The 24,694-nt window shown below is 46.7% G+C and overlaps 1 protein-coding gene across 11 annotated transcripts in view; it reads left to right on the top strand.

Annotated features, from left to right (window-relative positions):
• LRRFIP2 (LRR binding FLII interacting protein 2) overlaps nucleotides 1-24,694 on the top strand; it is a 291,111-nt gene that overhangs the window by 261,249 nt on the left and 5,168 nt on the right. For all 11 annotated transcript variants that reach the window (XM_069215054.1, XM_069215036.1, XM_069215027.1 and 8 more), the window contains one exon: nucleotides 1,414-1,493. In XM_069215054.1, the coding sequence (XP_069071155.1) occupies nucleotides 1,414-1,493 (80 nt within the window). The remainder of the gene's footprint in view (nucleotides 1-1,413; nucleotides 1,494-24,694) is intronic.

Genomic DNA, 24,694 nt, shown 5'->3' with positions numbered 1-24,694 from the left:
ACAAAAGTCTAAGCTAGCATTCTCTTCAATTAAAATACATCTCACAGCAATATCTGCAGATTACACATTCAACATCGCTTTTTAGAATCCCAGTCATCAAAGCATTTATGGAGGGATTAAAAAGAATTATACCCCCGAGAACACCACCAGTACCTTCGTGGAACCTTAATATTGTATTAACACGACTCATGGGACCACCATTTGAACCCATGCACTCTTGTGAAATGCAATACTTAACTTGGAAAGTAGCCTTTCTAATAGCTATCACATCACTTAGAAGAGTAAGTGAGATACAAGCATTTACTATACAAGAACCCTTTATACAAATACATAAACATAAAGTGGTTCTCTGTACAAATCCCAAATTCCTACCAAAGGTCATATCACCATTCCACCTAAACCAAACTGTGGAACTCCCAGTCTTCTTTCAACAACCAGACTCAGTAGCCGAAAGACCCTTACATACATTAGATCTAAAAAGAGCACTAATGTATTGCATTGACAGAACAAAACCTCATGCAGGTAATCCTATATCTAAACAAGGCATTGCCAGATGGATAGTTAAATGTATTCAAACTTGCTATATTGAAGCAAAAAGCGATCTACCTATTACACCAAGACTGCATTCCACTAGGAAAAAAGGCGCTACGATGGCTTTTCTGGGGAATATACCTATGACAGAAATTTGTAAGGCAGCCACCTGGTCTACGCCTCATACATTCACGAAGCATTACTGTGTAGATGTGTAAACAACACAACAAGCCACAGTAGGACAGGCTGTATTAAGAACATTATTTCAGACAACTTCAACTCCTACAGGCTAAGCCACCGCTTCTTAGGGAGATTACTGCTTATTAGTCTATGCACAGCATGTGTATCTGCAGCTACACATGCCACCGAACAGAAAATGTCACTTACCCAGTGTACATCTGTTCGTGGCATGAGACGCTGCAGATTCACATGGGCACTCCCACCTCCCCGGGAGCCTGTAGCCGTTATGAGTTGGATGAAAATTGTAAATTTGTAAATAAATATTATTTTAATACACATTATGTACATACATATCTACTCCATTGCATGGGCACATTTAGTATATTCACAATTCCTACCTCACCCTCTGTGAGGAAAACAGTCTATGATGGAGTTGACGCCCATGTGTAATGGAGCCGAAAAGGAAGAGTCCCTCGGTCTCGTGACTCGAAAAGACTTCTTCAAAGAAAAACAACTTGTAACACTCCGAGCCCAACACTAGATGGCAGGATAATGCACAGCATCTCATGCCACGAACAGATGTACACTGGGTAAGTGACATTTTCCATATAGGCCCAACATCTGTGTCAAAAAGACAAAAGCACTACTAAGTAACTGTTTTATGTCCGAATGTTAAGCAGTGTTTTGTTTTTTTTTGTCCAGGAGATGCTAACAGACAAATTAGTGAATACAAATTTAAGCTTTCGAAAGCAGATCAAGATATTACGACAATGGAACAAAATGTAAGTAGTTAGTTGTTATTTTAATGTGTGAGATGCAGATCATAATCATGGCTTCTGTTTGCCTTTTCTATTACACCACACTGTCTAATCTGCTCCTAAGATATACCCCTTCTTCTTAATGAAGGGTTGGATGGTTGACACTGGGTCTAGCTATATAGTTCTCTCTTTTTGTGGATTCCATCAATTTTAGCTTTGAGAGCTGGCTATGGCGTGTGATTTCTAAACACTATTGCCTGGCTCAAACTATTTTTATTGCAGTTTCTGCACAATCACCTTATCTGCCCTGAGAGTCTGTAAACTAAAACTTGCCTATAAATCACACAGTTGCTTTTGGATGATAGTTACCTGACTTTAATTACTTAACTGGAATTTCCACTTTACATCTCATTGCCTTTTGGGTCTCCATTCCCCAATGTGGGTAGGTGTTTAGTTTAACTGATGCTAGTTCCTTAGCAATTATTTTACTCACATGTGTCTGTTTTATGGGGCTTGTAACAATGTACTTACCTTTAACCCTGCTGCAGGGCTCTATCTGCCAAAGCCCTGGTAATTATTTGCAAGTAGGACTGCATTAGCAGCCCTAAGATGCCTTAAACATCTTGGGATTGGCATAAAGCAGGTGTGCAGCTGCTTTTCTAATTTCCAAGCCTGATTTACAGAATCTGGATATGAGGAATTTTATAAGTGTTAATATATGCTCATGATGGGGAAAATTCTGCCAGCTGTTTTGAGGTGAGCATTAGTGGCAGGAGAGTGTCCAGGAGATAGCCATGCCGAAGGCTTACCCAGAGTCCAATCGCAATAATATCTATCATTTACCACAGGTTTCCTTGAGCTACTATAATGTTGGAACGCTTTAACAATTGAGCTTCAGAATAGCATGACAGAGCAGTCAAAGGCATACTAAGCAGGAGATGAGGATTCAGAACACAGCTTAACACAACAGTACCCCAAGAACTAAATGTCCAGTCGGTGCTTTACTTGATGGAAGGAATAATATTTTAATACATAAAAGGAAATATACTGTATTTTAAAGAATGGCAAACACGGGCCCCAGTAGGTTATTCCTTGTCAGAGATAGGACCACAAATGCTGTCATAGCGCTCAATAACTAGAAACAATATTACAGTCATGGCCTATGAGCAGTTTATTTCACTGATGCTCAAGAATTACACTCCACATGAAATTTCAGTGACAGTACAGGAGCCTTCCAAAAAGGACTATTTAACTTAAAAATAGTAAAAGTTAGCGTATCTTAACAGCAGTCCAAAGTCTGTAGCTTTTCAGTTGCTACTTTTCAAAGACAAATGCATCTTTCTTTGTGAACTGGAATGATTTGGGCGTTTTGGACTTACAAGAGAATTTTTGCTCATCAGAGTATCAAGCCTCCAGCCTAAGGGCTTACCCACAAATACTTCTCCCAAGCATGCCAGACACCAACAGTCACCTTCGGGTGCACTGGGCCAAATTGCAGTACCCAAAGAATCACCGGGAATCCCTGTAGTCATTGACCAGTTTGTTGGGCAACAGCTAATTCCACTTCACGTATATCAAGTTCACCATTGTTGATGGAGTCATGCCTATAATACCTCCAGCTTGAAAACCGTCAGTCATACCCTGAAAATGTCAATGTTGTGGTGTCTTCAGGCCAGTGTGTACCACCACTGTGACCCAGTGTGCAAGTGTAAAACTTGGAGACAGTGTACCTTCAATGGGTGGCAACATGCGGTCCAAAGATATATTTCTTCAAGCACTTTCACATGCTGTCAGTGGTTCCAGACTCGCGGCATCTTTCTCCGGCTATCCTTCAGACCCTTAATGTCAGATGTTGAATTCAAATTACTCCTTGAGGCCTTTAAAGACATCTGGAAGGCATGCACAAGCTTTTCTGCCACATTGACAGTGCTAAGGATGAAGACGTTTCAGCACCAAAGGTAGTAGGTAAAGCTGCTTCCCCTGAATACCAGCTAATGCAGATGACAGTGATGAACTTGGGGTTAATTTCCTCAATAGCAGCTGAGTGTCTTTGTGAACTCTATCAACGCAGTCTTCACATAAACTCTCATGGGTCTTAATAAGTAGCTTGGCTTCAGAACTCAAATGACAGAAGAGCTCTCCTATGTAAGGCACAGTTCATCTTTATTTTCCACAGGAGGCTGGACTCCCTCCTCAGTGAGGATGTGGCTAAGGCCTCTTCCCAGGATATAGGAAAGTCGCAGTCTGTCGGATGTGCATTCCCTTCCTTGAATAATGATAGATCATGAAACACTGTAATGGTCAGAATACCTAGTATTTATACGAGCTGACAATCATCTCTCTTGCTGTTTGACTTCTGGGGATATACTCACTTTACATGAGCAATGGACACTGAGTGAATATGAACAACCAGTGCTTCGAGTTGGCTAGTTCTAACTGGCCCAGGTAGAATGTGTATTTATTTATTTGAAGTGTTATATGATCTTCAGTGACAATATGCAATAGGAGTGCTGTCCGTGTGAATGCTGTGTTGGGTCCCAGTTAGAAGGCCATGTCTCAGACTCACAGATTGAGGCAGGAAAAAGGAAAGAAGCTGAAAGTACGCTGGCAGAGGCACTGATGCAACTTCAGTGGGCTAATGGCCTGACACCACAACCTACGGGGACATCTGTACTATGGGCAGGAGGTAAATGAATGCCGAATTGTGGGTGCCCCGGTCATCAGATACGTGGGCACTGTTACAAAAAGCTCTCCAATTTTGTCACAATCATAAAGCCAATATAGATTCCACTACGCACTTGGACAGACAAGCATACATACCCCACACACAAACGCAATATATACACAGCCATGCACTTAAACTAACTGTAAGGAAATGCCTCCTTGGCATGGTTACCCCCTGACTTTTTGCCTTTGCTGATGCCAAGTTATGATTTGAAAGTGTGCTGAGGCCTGCTAACCAGGCCCCAGCACCAGTGTTCTTTCCCTAACCTGTACCTTTGTTTCCACAATTGGCACACCCTGGCATCCAGGTAAGTCCCTTGTAACTGGTACCCCTGGTACCAAGGGCCCTGATGCCAGGGAAGGTCTCTAAGGGCTGCAGCATATCTTATGCCACCCTGGGGACCCCTCACTCAGCTCAGACACACTGCTTGCCAGCTTGTGTGTGCTAGTGGGGAAAAATTGACTAAGTCGACATGCCACTCCCCTCAGGGTGCCATGCCAACCTCACACTGCCTATAGGTATAGATAAGTCACCCCTCTAGCAGGCCTTACAACCCTATACCATAGGTGAGGGCATAAGTGCATGAGCACTATGCCCCTACAGTGTCTAAGCAAAACCTTAGACATTGTAAGTGCAGGGTAGCCATAAGAGTATATAGTCTGGGAGTTTGTCATACACGAACTCCACAGCACCATAATGGCTACACTGAAAACTGGGAAGTTTAGTATCAAACTTCTCAGCACAATAAATGCACACTGATGCCAGTGTACATTTTATTGTAACATACACCCCAGAAGGCATCTTAGAGATGCCCCCTGAAATCTTAACCGACTACCAGTGTGGGCTGACTAGTTTTAGCAGCCTGCCACAGACCAGACATGTTGCTGGCCACATGGGGAGAGTGCCTTTGTCACTCTGTGGCTAGTAACAAATCCTGTACTGGGTGGAGGTGCTTCTCACCTCCCCCTGCAGGAACTGTAACACCTGGCGGTGAGCCTCAAAGACTCACCCCCTTTGTTACAGCACCCCAGGGCACTCCAGCTAGTGGAGTTGCCCGCCCCCTCTGGCCACGGCCCCACTTTTGGGCGGCAAGGCCAGAGGAGATAATGAGAAAAACAAGGAGGAGTCACTGGCCAGTCAGGACAGCCCCTAAGGTGTCCTGAGCTGAGGTGACTCTGACTTTTAGAAATCCTCCATCTTGAAGATGGAGTATTCCCCCGATAGGATTAGGGATGTGCCCCCTCCCCTCAGGGAGGAGGCACAAAGAGGGTGTAGCCACCCTCAGGGCTAGTAGCCATTGGCTAACCCCCGAGACCTAAACACACCCCTAAATCGAGTATTCAGGGGCTCCCAGAACACAGCAAGATAGATTCCTGCAACCTAAGACGAAGAAGGACTGCTGAGCTAAAAAAAAAAAAAAACGCAGAGAAGACGGGAGACACCAACTGCTTTGGCCCCAGCTCTACCGGCCTGTCTCCCCACTTAAGAAGAACTGCTCCAGCGACGCATTCCACAGGGTCCAGCGACCTCTGAAGCCTCAGAGGACTACCCTGCATCTAGAAGGACCAAGATCTCCCGAGGACAGCGGCCCTGCTTCACAAAGACTGCGACTTTGCAACAAAGAAGCAACTTTGAAAGAACACACCTTTCCCGCCGGAAGCGTGAGACTTTGCACTCTGCACCCAACGCCCCTGGCTCGACTTGTGGAGAACAAACACTACAGGGAGGACTCCCCGGCGACTGCGAGCCCGTGAGCAGCCAGAGTTGACCCCCCTGAACCCCACAGCGACGCCTGCAGAGGGAATCCCGAGGCTCCCCCTGACCGCGACTGCCGGCTTCAAAGACCCGACGCCTGGTAAGGACACTGCACCCGCAGCCCACAGGACCTGAAGGATCCGACCTCCAGTGCAGGAGCGACCCCCAGGTTCCCTCACCCTTGCCCAGGTGGTGGCTACCCCGAGGAGCCCCCCCCCCCCTTGCCTGCCTGCATCGCTGAAGAGACCCCTAGGTCTCCCATTGGACTCCATTGCAAACCCGACGCCTGTTTGCACACTGCACCTGGCCGCCCCCGTGCCGCTGAGGGTGTACTTTTTGTGCTGACTTGTCATGTCAACCCCTCCCCCCCACACCCACACCCACCCAAAAAAAACCTTGTCTGCCCTCCGAAGACGCGGTTACTTACCTGCTGGCAGACTGGAACCGGGGCACCCCCTTCTCCATTGAAGCCTATGCGTTTTGGGCACCACTTTGACCTCTGCACCTGACCGGCCCTGAGCTGCTGGGTTGGTAACTTTGGGGTTGCCCTGAACCCTCAACGGTGGGCTACCTTGGACCCAACTTTGAACCCTGTAGGTGGTTTACTTACCTGCAAAACTAACAACTGTTGAAAATTGCACTGTGTCCACTTTTAAAGTAGCTTATTGGCATTTGTGTGAAAACTGTATATGCTATTTTGCTAATTCAAAGTTCCTAAAGTTCCTAAGTGAAATACCTTTGATTTAAAGTATTGTTTGTAAATCTTGAACCTGTGGTTCTTAATATAAACTAAGAAAAGATATTTTTCTATATAAAAACCTATTGGCCTGGAATTGTCTGAGTGTGTGTTCCCCATTTATTGCCTGTGTGTGTACAACAAATGCTTAACACTACCCTCTGATAAGCCTACTGCTCGACCACACTACCACAAAATAGAGCATTAGAATTATCTCTTTTTGCCACTATCTTACCTCTAAGGGGAACCCTTGGACTCTGTGCATGCTATTTCTTACTTTGAAATAGTACATACAGAGCCAACTTCCTACATTGGTGGATCAGCGGTGGGGTACAAGACTTTGCATTTGCTGGACTACTCAGCCAATACCTGATCACACGACTAAATTCCCAAAATTGTCATTAGAAACTGATTTTTGAAATTTGAGCTATTTTTCTAAATTTTTAAAAGTCCTGCTAGGGCCTTGTGTCAGTCCTGTTAGCATTTCTTTTAGAATTTAAAAGTTTTGTAAAAGTTTGAATTAAGTTCTAGAGATAGTTTTAGATTCTTGAAAAGTATTCCAACTTTTTGAAACATAATGTCTAATGCAGAAGAGATAGTGATAGAACTCAGTCACCCCTTACCTGCATCTTAGGATGTCAGAGCTAAGGTCTCTGCAAAATCAAAAAGATAAAAACTGGTTCAAACCCTACCAAAGTACAGTTCCAGGAGCTTTTGGCAGAGTTTGCTAAAAACAACCCCTCTGATGATGGCCTCACAGAGGGGGACCCTAGTGAAGTGGAGGATTTCCCACCTCCAGTCCTAGATAGGGAGCCCTGGGTCTCTCAAACCCTGACTCCAAATGTGATAGTCAGAGATGCTGCTTCTCTCACAGGAGAGTCCAGCAACTCTGGAAGCATTGAGGGCAGCCTCAATGAAGATGACCTCCTGTTAGCCAGGATGGTCAAAAGATTGGCTTCAGAGAGACAGCTCCTAGCCATAGAAAGGGAAAGACAAGAGATGGGTTTTGGTCCCATCCATGGTGGCAGCAACATAAATAGGGTCAGATATTCTCCTGACATGTTGAAAATCCCTAAAGGGATTGTAACTAAATATGAAGATGGTGATTACATCACCAAATGGTTCACAGCTTTTGAGAGGGCTTGTTCAACCAGAAAAGTAAACAGATCTCACCGGGGTGCTCTCCTTTGGGAAATGTTCACTGGAAAGTGTAGGGATAGACTCCTCACACTCTCTGGAAAAGATGCAGAATCCTATGACCTCATGAAGGCTACCCTGATTGAGGGCTTTGGATTCTCCACTGAGGAGTATAGAATTAGGTTCAGGGGGGCTCAAAAATCCTCGAGCCAGACCTGGGTTGATTTTGTTGACTACTCAGTAAAAACACTGGATGGTTGGATTCAAGGCAGTGGTGTAAATGATTATGATGGGCTGCACAATTTATTTGTGAAAGAACACCTGTTAAGTAATTGTTTCAATGATAAACTGCATCAGCATCTGGTAGACCTAGGACCAATTTCTCCCCAAGAATTGGGAACGAAGGCGGACCATTGGGTCAAGACTGGGGTGACCAAGACTTCCACAGGGGGGCGACCAAAAGAAAGGGGTCACAAAGACTCCCCAGGGGAAGAGTGTTGAGACATCCAAGGGAAAAAGTAAAGAGTATTCTATAGGGCCCCAAAGACATGCTCAGGAGGGAGGGTCCAGAGCCTATTCACAATCCAATTTTGGGTACAAGGGTAAAAACTTTGATCCCAAAAAAGCCTGGTGTCGTAGCTGTAATCAGCCAGGACAACAAACTGGAGACAAGGCCTGTCCCAAGAAACGTTCCACTTCTAACTCTACTCCAGCTAACACTGGAATGGCCAGTCTCCAAGTGGGTCAACAGTGTGCCCAGAGCAAATCAGGGTCCAAACGGAAGCTACACTAGTCTCTGAGGGTAGGGTGGATTTAGCCACACTGGCTGCCTGGCCCCCTAATATGCAAAAATACAGGCAGCAACTCTTAATTAATGGGCAAAGTGTAGAAGGCCTGAGGGATACAGGTGCCAGTGTTACCATGGTGACAGAGAAACTGGTTTCCCCTGGTCAATACCTGGCTGGACAAACTTATCCAGTCACCAACGCTGACAATCAGACTAAAGTACATCCCATTGCTATGGTAACTTTAGAGTGGGGAGGGGTCAATGGCCTGAAACAGGTGGTGGTCTCCTCAAATATCCCTGTAGACTGTTTGCTTGGAAATGACCTGGAGAACTCAAGACCCATGCAGCCATGCTGGGTATCCCTGAACTGGTGTGGGTCAAGACAAGGGCATAGTGCAAGGCTCAGGGTGAAAAAGAGGTGTTGTAGCCTGGAGAAAGGGCCCAACCCTCCAAGAGAAAAGGTAAGAAGACTGGGGAACCAGCTTCCACACAACAAGAGAAAGAGAACCTCTCTTCCCAGGAAGAAGTTCTGCCCTTTGAGGGAACTGAGCCCATGGAGTTAGAACCTTATCAGGTTGAGCTCTTAGGCCCAGGGGGACCCTCAAGGGAGCAGTTGTGTAAGGGACAAGAAACCCGTCCCTCTCTTGAGGGCCTTAGGCAGCAAGCTGCTGAAGAGTCCAAAGGAAAAATAACAGGAACACAGAGTCTATTGGGAAGATGGACTCCTTTACACTGAGGCAAGAGAACCCAAACCTGGTGCCACTAGGAGAGTGGTAGTGCCTCAGGAGTTTAGGGAGTTCATTCTAACCTTAGCTCATGATATTCCTCTTGCTGGGCATTTGGGACAGACCAAGACGTGGGAGAGATTAGTCAACCACTTCTATTGGCCCAACATGTCCCAGAAGGTCAAGGAGTTTTGTGTCTCCTGTGCCACCTGTCAAGCCAGTGGTAAGACAGGTAGACACCCAAAGTCCCCCCTCATTCCACTTCCAGTGGTGGGGGTCCCCTTTGAAAGAGTGGGTGTGGACATAGTGGGTCCACTTGAACCTTCCACAGCCTCAGGGAACCAATACATACTTGTAGTAGTGGATCATGCTACTAGATACCCTGAAGCAATTCCCCTTAGGTCGACTACTGCCCCTGCAGTAGCCAAAGCACTCATTGGTATTTTACCAGAGCGGGATTTCCTAAGGAGGTGGTATCTGACAGAGGTACCAACTTCATGTCAGCATACCTGAAACACATGTGGAATGAGTGTGGGGTGACTTATAAATTCACCACACCACACCATACCACCCACAAACCAATGGTCTTGTAGAAAGATTTAACAAGACATTGAAAGGCATGATCATGGGGCTTCCTGAAAAACTCAAAAGGAGATGGTATGTCCTCTTGCCATGTCTGCTTTTCGCCTACAGAGAGGTGCCTCAGAAGGGAGTAGGGTTTTCCCCCTTTGAACTTCTGTTTGGCCATCCTGAGGGGACCACTAGCTCTTGTAAAAGAAGGCTGGGAGAGACCTCTTCATGAGCCTAAACAAGATATAGTGGACTATGTACTAGGCCTACGTTCAAGGATGGCAGAGTATATGGAAAAGGCAAGTAAAAACCTTGAGGCCAGCCAACAACTCCAGAAGATGTGGTATGACCAAAAGGCTGCTATGGTTGAGTTTCAGTCAGGGCAGAAAGTCTGGGTTCTGGAGCCTGTCTCCCCCACGGCACTTCAGGACAGATGGAGTGGCCCTTACCCAGTGCTAGAAAGGTAGAGTCAGGTCACCTACCTGGTAGACCTAGGCACTAGCAGGACCCCCAAAAGGGTGATCCATGTGAACCGCCTTAAACTCTTCCATGACAGGGCAGATGTGAATCTGTTGATGGTAACAGATGAGGACCAGGAAGCTGAGAGTGAACCTCTCCCTGATCTCCTCTCCACAGACCCAAAAGATGGTTCATTTGATGGAGTGATCTATTCAGACACCCTCTCTGGCCAACAGCAATCTGACTGTAGGAAGGTCCTGCAACAGTTTGCTGAGCTCTTTTTCCTAACCCCTGGTCAGACACACCTGTGTACCCATGATGTGGACACAGGAGACAGCATGCCTGTCAAAAACAAAATTTTCAGACAGTCTGACCAAGTTAAGGAAAGCATCAAGGTGGAAGTCCACAAGATGCTGGAATTGGGAGTCATTGAGCACTCTGACAGCCCCTGGGCTAGCCCAGTGGTCTTAGTCCCCAAACCTCACACCAAAGATGGAAAGAGAGAGATGAGGTTCTGTGTGGACTACAGAGCACTTAATTCTGTCACCAAGACAGATGCCCATCCCATTCCAAGGGCAGATGAATTAATTGATAAATTAGGTGCTGCCAAATACTTAAGTACCTTTGACTTGACAGCAGGGTACTGGCAAATCAAAATGGCACCAGGAGCAAAAGAAAAGACAGCATTCTTCACGCCTGATGGGCATTATCAGTTTACTGTTATGCCCTTTGGTTTAAAGAATGCCCCTGCCACCTTCCGAAGGTTGGTGAATCAAGTCCTTGCTGGCTTGGAGTCCTTTAGTGCAGCTTATCTTGGCGATATTGCTGTCTTTAGCTCCAGCTGGCAGGATCACCTGGTCCACCTGAAGAAGGTTTTGAAGGCTCTGCAAGCAGCAGGCCTCTCTATCAAGGCATCCAAATGCCAGATCGGGCAAGGAACTGTGGTTTACTTGGGACACCTTGTAGGTGGAGGCCAAGTTCAGCCACTCCAGCCCAAGATCCAGACTATTCTGGACTGGGCAGCTCCAAAAACCCAGACTCAAGTCAGGGCATTCCTTGGCTTGACTGGGGTACTACAGGAGGTTTGTGAAGGGATATGGATCCATAGTGACACCCCTCACAGAACTTATCTCCAAGAAAATGCCCAAGAAGGTAAACTGGACTGTAGAATGCCAACAGGCCTTTGACACCCTGAAACAAGCAATGTGCACAGCACCAGTTCTCAAAGCTCCAAATTACTCCAAGCAGTTTATTGTGCAGACTGATGCCTCTGAACATGGGATAGGGGCAGTTTTGTCCCAAACAAATGATTTGTGTAAGGAAATGCCTCCTTGGCATGGTTACCCCCTGACTTTTTTCCTTTGCTGATGCCAAGTTATGATTTGAAAGTGTGCTGAGGCCTGCTAACCAGGCCCCAGCACCAGTGTTCTTTCCCTAACCTGTACCTTTGTTTCCACAATTGGCACACCCTGGCATCCAGGTAAGTCCTTTGTAACTGGTACCCCTGGTACCAAGGGCCTTGATGCCAGGGAAGGTCTCTAAGGGCTGCAGCATATCTTATGCCACCCTGGGGACCCCTCACTCAGCACAGACACACTGCTTGCCAGCTTGTGTGTGCTAGTGGGGATAAAAAGACTAAGTCGACATGGCACTCCCCTCAGGGTGCCATGTCAACCTCACACTGCCTATAGGTATAGATAAGTCACCCCTCTAGCAGGCCTTACAGCCATAAGGCAGGGTGCACTATACCACAGGTGAGGGCATAAGTGCATGAGCACTATGCCCCTTCAGTGTCTAAGCAAAACCTTAGACATTGTAAGTGCAGGGTAGCCATAAGAGTATATAGTCTGGGAGTCTGTCATACACGAACTCCACAGCACCATAATGGCTACACTGAAAACTGGGAAGTTTGGTATCAAACTTCTCAGCACAATAAATGCACACTGATGCCAGTGTACATTTTATTGTAACATACACCCCAGAGGGCATCTTAGAGATACCCCCTGAAACCTTAACCGACTACCAGTGTGGGCTGACTAGTTTTAGCAGCCTGCCACACACCAGACATGTTGCTGGCCACATGGGGAGAGTGCCTTTGTTACTCTGTGGCTAGTAACAAAGCCTGTACTGGGTGGAGGTGCTTCTCACCTCCCCCTGCAGGAACTGTAACACCTGGCGGCGAGCCTCAAAGGCTCACCCCCCTTTGTTACAGCACCCCAGGGCACTCCAGCTAGTGGAGTTGCCCGACCCCTCTGGCCACGGCCCCACTTTTGGCGGCAAAGCCGGCGGAGATAATGAGAAAAACAAGGAGGGATCACTGGCCAGTCAGGACAGCCCCTAAGGTGTCCTGAGCTGAGGGGACTCTAACTTTTAGAAATCCTCCATCTTGCAGATGGAGGTTTCCCCCAATAGGATTAGGGATGTGCCCCCCCCCCCCCCCGGTGCCCTACAAAGCCCCCCTTGTCTGCCCTCCGAGGACGCGGGTACTTACCTGCTGGCAGACTGGAACCGGGGCACCCCCTTCTCCATTGAAGCCTATGCGTTTCGGGCACCACTTTGACCTCTGCACCTGACTGGCCCTGAGCTGCTGGTGTGGTAACTTTGGGGTTGCCCTGAACCCCCAACGGTGGGCTACCTTGGACCCAACTTTGAACCCTGTAGGTGGTTTACTTACCTGCAAAACTAACAAACACTTACCTCCCCCAGGAACTGTTGAAAATTGCACTGTGTCCAGTTTTAAAATAGCTTATTGCCATTTGTGTGAAAACTGTATATGCTATTTTGCTAATTCAAAGTTCCTAAGTGAAATACCTTTCATTCAAAGTATTGTTTGTAAATCTTGAACCTGTGGTTCTTAAAATAAACTAAGAAAATATATTTTTCTATATAAAAACCTATTGGCCTGGAATTGTCTCTGAGTGTGTGTTCCCCATTTATTGCCTGTGTGTGTACAACAAATTCTTAACACTACCCTCTGATAAGCCTACTGCTCGACCACACTACCACAAAATAGAGCATTAGAATGATCTCTTTTTGCCACTATCTTACCTCTAAGGGGAACCCTTGGACTCTGTGCATGCTATTTCTTACTTTGAAATAGTACATACAGAGCCAACTTCCTACACTAACCACATAGATTCCATACTTATGGAGGGTAAAGAACCCATTAAGGGTTGAACAAACATATTAAAGGGGAAAGTTGATAGGCATCTACCAGTGATGTGACCAGTTAAGAAGGCCAGTCGTGTCACCTCAAATCACACTGTAACCAAAACGAGTGGCACAGAGCAGGGGATGGGGGGAAGGGGTGGTCCCTTTCAGTGGCCCCTCAACCTCCACTCTGAGGTCTCTAGTCCTAAAACAGCTTGCATGATTTTTTAACTCACTGAGTAAAAACAATAGAAATAGACAGAACAACAACACAGGTCTGGATAGCAGGGCTTTCTAGAGGCATGTGGGAAACATGCAGTCCCATCCAACCCCTACAACCCGTAACGTTTGTGCATATTCACAAACGTTCCCACCTGAGACATATGTATTTTATTACTTCTAAAAAGAATGGCAAGGGAACAACCCAAATGTTTTTTTTTGGGTGGTGGAGGAGGGAAAGACAGTCTCCACAGGAGGGGGGGGAAAAGCCCTGTGAAAAAAAAGTTGAAAGTGTAAATGCACATTTCTAACTGACATATGACGCTTTTCTATGCATGTATTAATTAATGTTTTCATGGAGTACTCCTACAGATGTTTATAAATCTCCAAAACGTTAGGAAGATATCCAAGAAAGTTGATTTCAGACCCCTTAAAGCAAGCTATTGGGTACTGGGCCCATTGTTGCTGGGGGCAGTGTGAACGATGCAGGACTCCATTGTGTTTTGGAAATATCGGAATAGCGAAAGTGAGAGGCTGTTTAGGTTGGTTAAATAATAAAGCAATGCTGACCCACAACTAGTATAGTGCCACCTTCCCTTGCGTTCCTGGCAGAATGGCTTACATTTTTCTGGCTTGCTAGTTGTGCTTCATGTTGGCTGTCCTGCAGTGCTTTTGTTGTATGGCACGTATATCAAAACATAATGTGTTTCATCTCATTGGCCGCCATCTTCAGCTGGGCACAGTCTGTGTACCACCCCCCACAGTTGTCAGCTTTGTGGGATAAGTCGTTGATGATGTTGTCTTCACCACTGTGGAGCAGAAAGAGGCCAATCATAGTGGGTGTTTATCTTCATTTCCAGTTTCGCAGACTCCACTGTCCTAGTTCTTACCCTGGCAGTTAGTTGAGTGTAAATTAGTTTAACCCACCTAGTGAGTGTCTGACCAAAATTCATATGCTGCTACACCTAAATTCAAAAGTCCAACTAATTGTATAAAAAAAAAAAGTCAGTGTCTTGAGAAGTCAGTGTCTTTAGACGCATCTTAACCTTCCTTTTCCCTTTTGGGAACGTTAGTTGTCCCAAATTTATTGTGGGGTTCCTGTAATGCATACAAGTGCATACAGTAGGTCACTTCTGTGAGGAAATGGGTGTATTATATTTTGTGGTTGTGCAGCCTCACCGTGTAATAAACTAAACAACCCCTTTGTTTATCAGATCTTAAGTTCAACCCTGGATAGCTCTGAGCAGCAAGGCTTGCACAAAGATACAAGTGTAAAGCATTTAAACAGTACCAAAACACTCGAAGAATGAATCAACAACACTCTCAAGAAATGCAACACCAATTTATAAAAATAGACTGTATTTTGTGTATTTTTAGACACCACAATGAAAAAGATCCACTGGAGGGTCCCGAAGCTATAGAATTTACAAGCTATAGTAAGTCAGGTTATTTCACTCAAACTGAAACAACCATCAGCAAATTCAATGAATTTGACATTTAACGTTTTCATCAAAATGTTTGTGCTAGTTGGAATGCGATAACTTTGTCACTTTAGGTGACCAGCTCAGCAGGTGAAGGAGTCTTAAGTCAGTTTCAGGAACTTTTATCCTTTGTAGGGCTTTCCTATGGAAGTGGTCCTGATTCAAGGGATGAAGGATGCTGAAGATACTGAAAGAATGCTGCAGATGTAATGGGGTCCTGGTCACACGGTCGATGTCCCTCGTAGTCCTCTCGATGGTGGCAAAAGTCCAGTTGCCCCAGGTCTACCTGCCACCCAGTATCGCGGTCACCGGCCAATCCCTTCTGGGTCGATAACTCATTATCGAGTGGTCCCAGGTGCACTCCGACAACACTCCTGGACTCCGTGAACTTGGATGTAAATATGTGCATAGGGTCCTGGTCCTGGGTGCTGCATGCGGCGGTTGGCTGCAGGTTGAAGACTTAGTGCTGCTAACTTGCACCAGCAGGCTTCTCAGCTGTTATGTCCCTGTGTTGTGAACAGGAGGCCAGCTCGCTGACCTTTGGAGTCTCTTGTCTTTGGCTGGGCTCTGGAGACCCCTCTTTCTTGCGTATTACAAAGCAGGCATTGTCCCCCTTCTTTGCTAGCTGCCAGGTTCAGCAGGTGCATTCCACACCAATGCAGCCTCTTTGCTGGCTGCGTGGTGTAGAAGGGCAGTCCTTATAAAGTCTTGCTCCAGTCCAGTCGAGATCTGAGTTAAGGGGGCCATGGGTGCCTTACTTGTGCTCAGATAATGCAGTCCTGGTTGGTAGCCAAAGGACTGCCAGGTTCCCTCCCACCGGATGAACACTTCCTGCAAAGTGTGGCATCTGGGTTTCCCAAAATGCACCATTCTGCCCACTTCCAGCAGGGCAGGACCCTCCCGGCATGTGGAGCTCTGAAGCCCAACCCAGAGGTGTGGCTACCAAAGGGGCTACACAACCCTGGAAAACCTGTTTGGCAACTAGTTTTCTCTGTCCTGTCCCAAATGCCAGTCTGTCTGCCTGAACGAATGGAGCAGCCCCTCTCCCAAGTGTTACCCATTGGCCCTTCAAAGGCAGCTTCTACTTTGAAGCTCTTCTTTTTGGCTAGCACACATGTGGCTTCCTGCTGGATGTAGATGGCACTTCCTTCCAGAGCAGGCCCCTATTGTATCCTTTCCTGGGGTAGTCATTAGCTTTCTGCCCTCCTGGGGAGACATGCTGCCCCGGCTACTGGACTCCATGTGCAACCAGTATGGGGATAGCAGACCAAAGACAACAAAGTGGTAGCTTTTCTAAAGTTGCACTCTGCAACATGTTACATTGATTTCAACCTGAGAATCAAGTTGGGCTTAATGTTACAAGTTGTTTGAAACCTTGGATGACCCACATTGGTCACACAGTTCCAGAGTTAGCACAGCCAAGGGGTCAGTGTGTAACTCTGCACTCGCCAATTGATCGACCAAGTTTTTCCAAAGTAAACAGGACAGTTCAGTGTTTTCACTGTCAGAACATGTTAAGTTACATGTTCTGTCAGTGGAATATGTTGACCCTGCCTTAGGACTTGATATGCCCATAGGAGTGGCTTACACATATACCAGAGTGAAGTCTGGCTTTGCCTTAGCTTTAAATGGCAGCAGTCAAACTGCTCTTCTAGCCCATGTCCCTCCCAGTGTGGCACAACCTGTGCTGCAATCCCTGGGGGGACCCTCTAACTTAAATGCCCTGGTATCATTTACTAGGGACTTACAGGTAAGCTAGCTGAGCCAATTGGGTAAAAGTAAATTCAACATATCAGTTTAAGGGTTAGGGCACAGGCACCGAGGTCTGGTTATCAAGCCTTAGTGCACTCCCGGAGTCAAAAAAAAACAGCAGCATCAGTCCAAAAGCTTGAGTGATTGTACAAAAAGAGGCATTTCCTTACAAAGTCCATGTTATAGCTAATAGGAATTTAAATTCCTCACTCTGTTATCAGGTCAGTTTCGTACACCACTGCTCCCTGGACCTTGTTCTAGCTGCTTCTTGCTAGGACGCAAATGCCGGGAGTATATTCTCCTCACATACTCATAAAAGGCCTTATTCATACCATTTTTGATTGACATCCATGCTCTATCTCTTTATTAGTAATAGCCAGAATATTTGTTTGGGGCTATTTCTATTTAAACAGCATTTGCTAGCAGCTTTCGGTCTTTATATCCTTTCCTTTGTAGCAGTTGTTTGGGTTACTTATTTTCAAATTTAATTAAAGTCCTCTATGCATCCTGAACTTTCCTCCTCTTTTCTACTACCAGCAGTTATTATCTCTTGACCAGTCAGTTTGCAACTCTTGTATGTTTTATTGTGTATTTATGTTCTTTTTCTGTATAAGCCTCTCCCTTTCCTTCTTCATGCTGTGGATTTTGCAAATCTATATAGCTTGTACCACCTTCATAGCTTCCCATTATACACATTTTATTTACCTATGTTCTTATTTAAAGTGATCAACTGCGTGTCTAATTTTGTCTTTAAATCCAACATCCTGCACTTTAGTTATTGGATTTTTTTTAATGCTTCGTTTTTGCCTTTTAATAGATAGTAAAAAAAAAAGAGAGAAAAGAAAAAGAAACCTAACACATTGATCATAGCAATCAGCCTTCCGAGAGATATAGCAGTATATCAAAATGGATTAGTAAGACAGTTTACAATAACAATGACAGCATGTTGCCATATTGAATTAAGGAGGTATTGTGAAATACAGTGGTAAGCAATAAACAATATACAGTAAGCAGGGCCTTATAACATTATCGGTCAGTCCCCGGGGAGAGGGTATGGGGCATCGTACAGGCAATCCACAAACTCTCCAACCAGCTATGTTCTGGCTCTATCATGAGGTGTCCTCCCCAGACTCCGGGGATGAAAGCCTCCACATCTCTGAGGCGCAAAGTGTTTTTGACATGGTAAGATGAATGCCCCTTAACCTCCCCTGGGGGCGGATGTAGGTGAGACAGGGTCACCACATGGATTCAAATCTAGTCCGTTTGTCTCCAAGGATTGCAGTAAGTTTCTCCATAGCGTATATGTTCCACACCTTGTTCCACCACAGGTTAACGGTTGGGGCATGAGGCTGTTTCCACATTTGAGCTATACCGAGGCGTACCACCAACACAAGGAAGGACACAAATTTTTCTCTAGGTGTAGATGTAGGGAGAGCCCTCTCAGTCCAAGGGTCACCTAACAGAACAAGCAGCGGCTCACGTGGCAGGGTAAAGTTAGTGATATTATATATGTTGTGCAGGATAGTATCCCAAAAAAATTGTATGGATGGACATGTCCACCAGGCATGTAGAAAAGTACCCCGCTCCCCACTCCCGTTCCAACAGACATCCGGGCTCCCAAACATTTCAAGCAGACGAGCCATGGTCAGGTACAAAGGGTGATGAGTTTCTGAGTTTTCTTTGTTTCAAGCATACAGAAGAGCATGAATCCCATAGCCAGTTTGACTGCCATGTAGCCTCCGAGATCTCATCCCCAACTCCCTCTCCCACTGTGTGATGTAGACATGCTTCCTGGGGGGGTGTTAGAGCTAAAATATAATGGTAAAGTAAAACAAATGCCTTTGTCTAATATTTGAGCTAAAGAGAGATTCAATGTCAGATTTGTCACACTCCATGGCAGCGCATGCTTTTGGGAGTACTGCCCAGTGTAGTGCTTGGACTATCAATATGACACGGATTTGGAGAGGTCAAACTATTGCTGGAGGGAATCCCACAACCTTAAGGCGCCCTCATTATAGAAGGCCTGTAGCTGTGGAGCTTCGTTTTCACTCCAAGCATAGGGGCCAGGATGAGTATCCCCAAGCGGGAAATCATGATTAGGAGCCAATGATGTAAGGGGAAGAGGGAAACGTACTTTTAGACCGTATTTCCCACCAGTATGTCAACAAAAGGGAAGTCAGTGGGAGAAGAGGGGGACCCGGAGGGCCTCTCGTAAGGGGAAGCCACAACAGACATCCAGGGGCACCCACTTGTTCGACCTGAACCCATGGTTTGTTGTCAGGGTTGTGGATCCAGTCCAAGGTGGGGGTTGGGGGGTGTAGCTGCACTGCGAGCAAGTATGTACCTGTATCTGGGAACCCTCAGCCTCCATCAGATTTATCCTGACACAAGGTTGCTTCCGCTACTCTCGGAGATTTATTGTCCCAGACAAAATCAGTCATTTTAGCATGAATGTGGACTTGTGTAGATTTGGAAGCGGGAAGAGGAAGGGTCTGGAGGGCATACAGGAGACGCAGCATAAAATTCATCTTAAGACAGTTGAGCCTGCCTAGCCAAGAGATCTACAGCTTGCCCCATCGGTAAAGACCCTTGAATAAGGCGTTGAGAAAAGGGATGGGGAATATTTCCTAGAAACAAAGCTGTGGTGGAAGATGTGAATTGAATGCTGAGGAATGTAATGCTATCAGATGTCCATTGGAACCCCACCTGTCGCACATGTTGTTTCAAAGTGCTCCTGGCATTGGCCACACCCACACCCCGTAATTCTGTAAAGTTGCCCTTGAAGCCGGAGACCGCTGAAAAAGCATCAAGTTCCTTCATCAATTAAGAGAAGTTGAAGGCTGGGGAAGGAAACAAAGAATGTCATCCACAAACAAAGCCATTTTGTGCTCCTTGTCCCCTACCCCAATACCCTGAATATTGGGGTTGCCCTGGACTCCAGCCACTAGGGCACCATAGAGAGCGCAAAAATAGAGGGTGAAATAGGGCAACCTTCTTGAGTCCCCCTCGTGAGGGGGGATGGACGTGGAAAGGGTTCAGTTGATTTTCAATTATGCCCTGGGCCGGCAGAAGTTGGATTGGACAAATGTCGTCAGTTTGGGGCCCATGTAGAATTTCATCAGAATTCTAAAAAGGAAGGCCCAATCTACCCTGTCAGACACCTTCACAGCGTCCAAAGAAAGAAGGAGCAGGGTCTGACTAGTGTGTTCTGCTGCTTCCATAAGGGCTATAGCCAAACGTGTGTTGTCATTGGCTTGGCGATTTTGTATGAAGCCTGACTGCTGCCGGATGATAATATGGGGCAATATATATTTGAGATGCCGAACCAAGACAGATGCACACATTTTGACATCACAATTGAGAAGGGCGATAGAGCGGTAGGATGTACATCTAGTGTGAGGTTTGTTCAGCTTTAAAAATCAAGGTGATATGAGTCCATCATTGTTTCAGTGACCTATCCAGCAGTTAAGAAATAGTTGTAGACTTGAGTTAGGGGTTTGGCTAGGGGTTTGGCTAGGGGGTGAACAAAAGTCTTATAAAACATAGCAGTAAACCCATCTGGACCAGGTGCTTTCCATGCAGGTAACCCAGTGATGACTGATTTAACCTCTTCCAAGTCAATCTTGGACTCGAGTTGAAAGAAATCTTCCCTGCAGTCAGGAGGATCAAAACCACCTAGGTAGTCGTCCTGCAACTTCTCAGATAGAGCCGGAGACTGGTACAAGGCCGAATAGTAGTCGTACAAGACCTTCATTATGTCTTTGGTTGAGGAAAAAGGACAGTCTTCATCATCCCATATTTCATGTATGTGGTTATATGTGGAATGAAGGCGTGGTTTGTGCGCTAATAATCTATCCGCCTTATCCCCTTGCTCACAGTATGTCTGACCAATGTATAGAAGTTTCCTAGCTGCCTCTTTCATAAGGAGATGCTCTAACTCTCCCTTTATGGTTCTGAGGTCCCTCAAAGTGAGATTTGTGCCCAAACGCTTATGGTGGGTTTCTGCCTCAGCCAAGTTAGTTTCTGATTCCTGCCTTCACAAGTGTGCTGTGCGTTCAAATGTAGCTGTGTGAGATACCAATTCTCCCCTGAAAACAGCCTTCGCCATGTCCTAGAGGGTTGCAGGAGACACATGCCCAGTGTTGTTTTCCTTAAAATAATGTTCAACAGTATCTTTAATTAAATCTCGAAGGGAGGGATCTCAAAACGCCACCTCATTCATCACCCAAGGACGAGGAAAGAGAGGCTGAGGGGCATCACGCCCTATATCCAAGTACACTGGTGCATGATCTGACAGGGCCTTGATGCCAATTGCAGAGTCGTGAAAATGCAAGGCCAGCGCTTTAGAGACCAAAAAGTAATCCATGCATGAGTATGTTTTATGAACATTAGAATAAAACATGTAGTCACGTTCTCAAGGGTGGAAGTGTCTCCAAGCATCAAGCAAGGAGAGATTGGCCATACCCTGGAGTAGAGAAGGAGTAAGTTGTCTCCCACCTCTCCCCAGATCTATCAACGCAGGGTTCGAGTGTAGCGTTTAGGCCCCCCCCCCAAAATAATAGAACTGCGAGCGAAGTGGGAGATGGTGGAAAACAATGCAGTGTAAAGAGTCACCATTGGTGGTGGGACTGTAAATGGACACCAAGGTAACCATAGGAGAACCCAGGGAGGCTCGAACGCCCGTCAATGCCTCTCTGTCTCCTTATAAGTAGCTTCAAGTCGAAAGGAAAGCCCCCTACGAAACAGCAGGGCCACCCCCGTGCTTTTGGAGTATAGGGTGAGTGAAATTGGGTAGGGTACCAGTATGATCGCAAACGTCCAGTGTCTGCCCTAAGAAGATGCGTTTCTTGTAAGATTGTGACGTCAACTTCCCAGCGACGAAGCCAGTTAGTCAGCGCCCTACGTTTAATGTGAGAATTAAGGCCCTGTACATTCAAGGTAGCAAACGTGAGTGCCATAAGCTAACGAGATAGAAAGCACCATCCCAGTGAAACAACCACTGGGGTCATCGTTTGTCTTCCCATAATAAGATTGGCCTAGATATGTCAATGTGTCAAACAACATTTAACCAAACATAGCAGAACAGCACACAATAACCATACAGAGGTGCCTAATGCACTGATATGAAGGACCCAGACCCGTCCCCTCATGAGTAGGGGCCGTGTGGGTCTACTTGAGAAGAACAAGTAGTGTAACTTAGAAAGAAGAGAAAATCCCTCTCACTAGGAGAGAAAACAGAAGTGAGAGGGGGGGCCCCACCATGAAACCCTGCCCCTCCCCCCTCATGGCTATAAACTCAAAAACATGTAGCAGGAGTCCGTAACATGTAGTAGTCTCATGGGGGCTGTGCCGCCTCTTATCTTGATCCAGATCAGTCCCCAGGCGGATGTGACCATACAGGGGTATCATCATAAGAGGAAACACAGTGCTGAACCTGGGCATCCGCCCTACATTGCTTGTGGGCTTTTTTCTTTTTACTCTTAGAGTTCAGATATCACCTGCCCACCCCCACCCCCAACCCGTCCACTAGGGATGGCATAGCAGACCCAAGAGAGTTTTCACCATCTCGAGGGGGTGACACGCCAAGTGCCTCGTCTGTCTCCACCTGCGTTCGTGCGGCCACTCGTTTAGGGGGAAACCCCATCGTTAAGCGTTCTTGCCCTCACGCAAATGGAGTGTGACATCTCCAAAGTCTCTGAATCTGGCTAAGGTGTGAGTAGACACATTCTGGTATAAGGTGAGGTTGTCACCCCTGAAGACCACCAAGTCTTGTCACCTAGCTGCTTGCATGACCTTCTCCTTTATATGGAAGCAATGAACGCTGGTGAGAACGTCCGGAGGAAGGTTCTTCTGCTGTTGGTAAAGTGAAAACACCGTGTGTTCGTGCGATCTAGAAACACTGGTTGATCACAGTCTGGGCAAAAAGAGCTTGAACGTGGGCCTTGGTCTGATGTGGAGACGGCCACACCAGTTCCCCTGATGCGAACATTATTGCTTCTGGACTGATTCTCCTGGTCGTCCAGTTTGTCTTGCAAGAGATTGTAGTTTGTCTTGAGTTTCTCAATGTGTGCTGTGCGATCCACGTTTTCGATAACCTGGTCAGCATAAACAGATTCAACTGTTGTCAGGTACGAGTCTGTTTGTCAGACCGATTTGTTGAGGTTTGAAAGAGTGCGCATGAAATCTTGACGAAGCGTATTAATGTCTTTACGAAACTCTGCCAACAACAGTTGCCAATCCCCTTTAGTCGCTGGATTCTGATTGCTATTGGGGCTTCCGAAATCTGGCTGGAGGGGAGAGTCACCCCATTGTGCCGGAGCATTCTGGTCTAGATTTTGAAGTAAGTCTTTAATGGTAGTGCACCGAGGGGATTTTGCTTGATTGGTCGCCATGTCTGACGTAGGGCGAAGAAGAGGGGACTAGGGGAGCTCCCGCACCAAAGCAGGAGTCTTCAATCATCAAATTGGGTATGTAAGGTTGCTCATGGAAACCAGGATCACCGAAGCCATCACATCACGTCAGCGACGTCTCCTTAGCCTCAAGGAAGCAGGAATGATCTACACGAACACCAGCCAGAAGCAATGTCACACCCAAAGAGTCACAAGAAGCAATAGTTCGGGGCTGGGAATTCTATGGAAAGCGTAGGTGGGTAAAGGCACCATTGCTCGAGCCGGGGGGGGGGGGTGCCCGTGTGTAGCTGTGGGAATATCAAATTAGTGCCCTTGATTAGCTTAGAAGTCCCATTCCAAAAAAGGTAGGGTGGAAGGTGCAGGGTATGTCTCAGCCCGAGTGTCGGAGCAGCAGCCTGATGGGGCGACAGTCATTAATAGTGCCTTATGTTTGTGGCATCAGCCAGGGAATCGCGCTTCAGGAGCCAGCAATAGCGCCTTAAGTGCAGGGCCCCCGGAGAACAGCCGGACCTCAGTTCCGCATGGATGCCATGCCGCTCTGTCCTATGCGAGGCCTTGCTCGCTGCCTCCTCGTTCTCTGCCGTGTGCCAGGACAGCGACTCCACATTTGATAGCTCCGACCACTTGTGCCTGCCCCCGGGACCTCTCAGAAACAGGCCACGCCACCTAGGTTCTGCTCTGACAGCCTGCCCTGCTGCTTTGGCACGTTAGGCCCAGCTAGGACTGCCCACGCCCGGGCGGCCCGCACCGTGAGGCCCATCTGCAGATTCAAAATGGCCACCCCTCTGGCCGGTAGCTGGGCCCATCCCGATCGCTTTAGCCATCTCCGGTGCTTCATGTGGCCCCTGGACTCTTCCGCAGGGCTCACCCCATCTCTGGGGACCATCCTGGAGGTGGCAGGGGACATGGACGCCTGACTCAAGCCTCAATATCGTAGGGGGGAAGGGGCACCGAGCGTTAGCTCAGGGGAGACACGTCCCAACATCCTGCACTTTTAACCTCCAAGCAGGGTTGTAGAACAGTGTACCTTACGTAAATCTCATCCGAAGGTGAATGATCCGAAAACATTTGCAAAAGATTACAATTTTATAAACCCTGCAGGTTTCAGGTGAAATAAAATTAATGAAACACAAAGTTTGCTAGAGGGGGCACTGTGTTAAAGTTTATCGAAGGAATACACTTTCTACTATCAAATTTCCCTATGAGATGTAGATTTTTTAAAGTAAGGAAAACTGATGCTAATCTTGGTTTTTAAGCCTCACTTTAAACTATTGACACGGGGCCAGGGGCCACCTTCTACTCACCATATCACCTGTGCT

Source organism: Pleurodeles waltl, chromosome 2_1, assembly GCF_031143425.1.
Source record: "Pleurodeles waltl isolate 20211129_DDA chromosome 2_1, aPleWal1.hap1.20221129, whole genome shotgun sequence".
In the NCBI taxonomy this organism is placed as follows: domain Eukaryota; kingdom Metazoa; phylum Chordata; class Amphibia; order Caudata; family Salamandridae; genus Pleurodeles; species Pleurodeles waltl.
The sequence above is the reverse complement of the archived record's forward strand: the minus strand, read 5'-3'. Positions and strand labels throughout refer to the sequence as shown.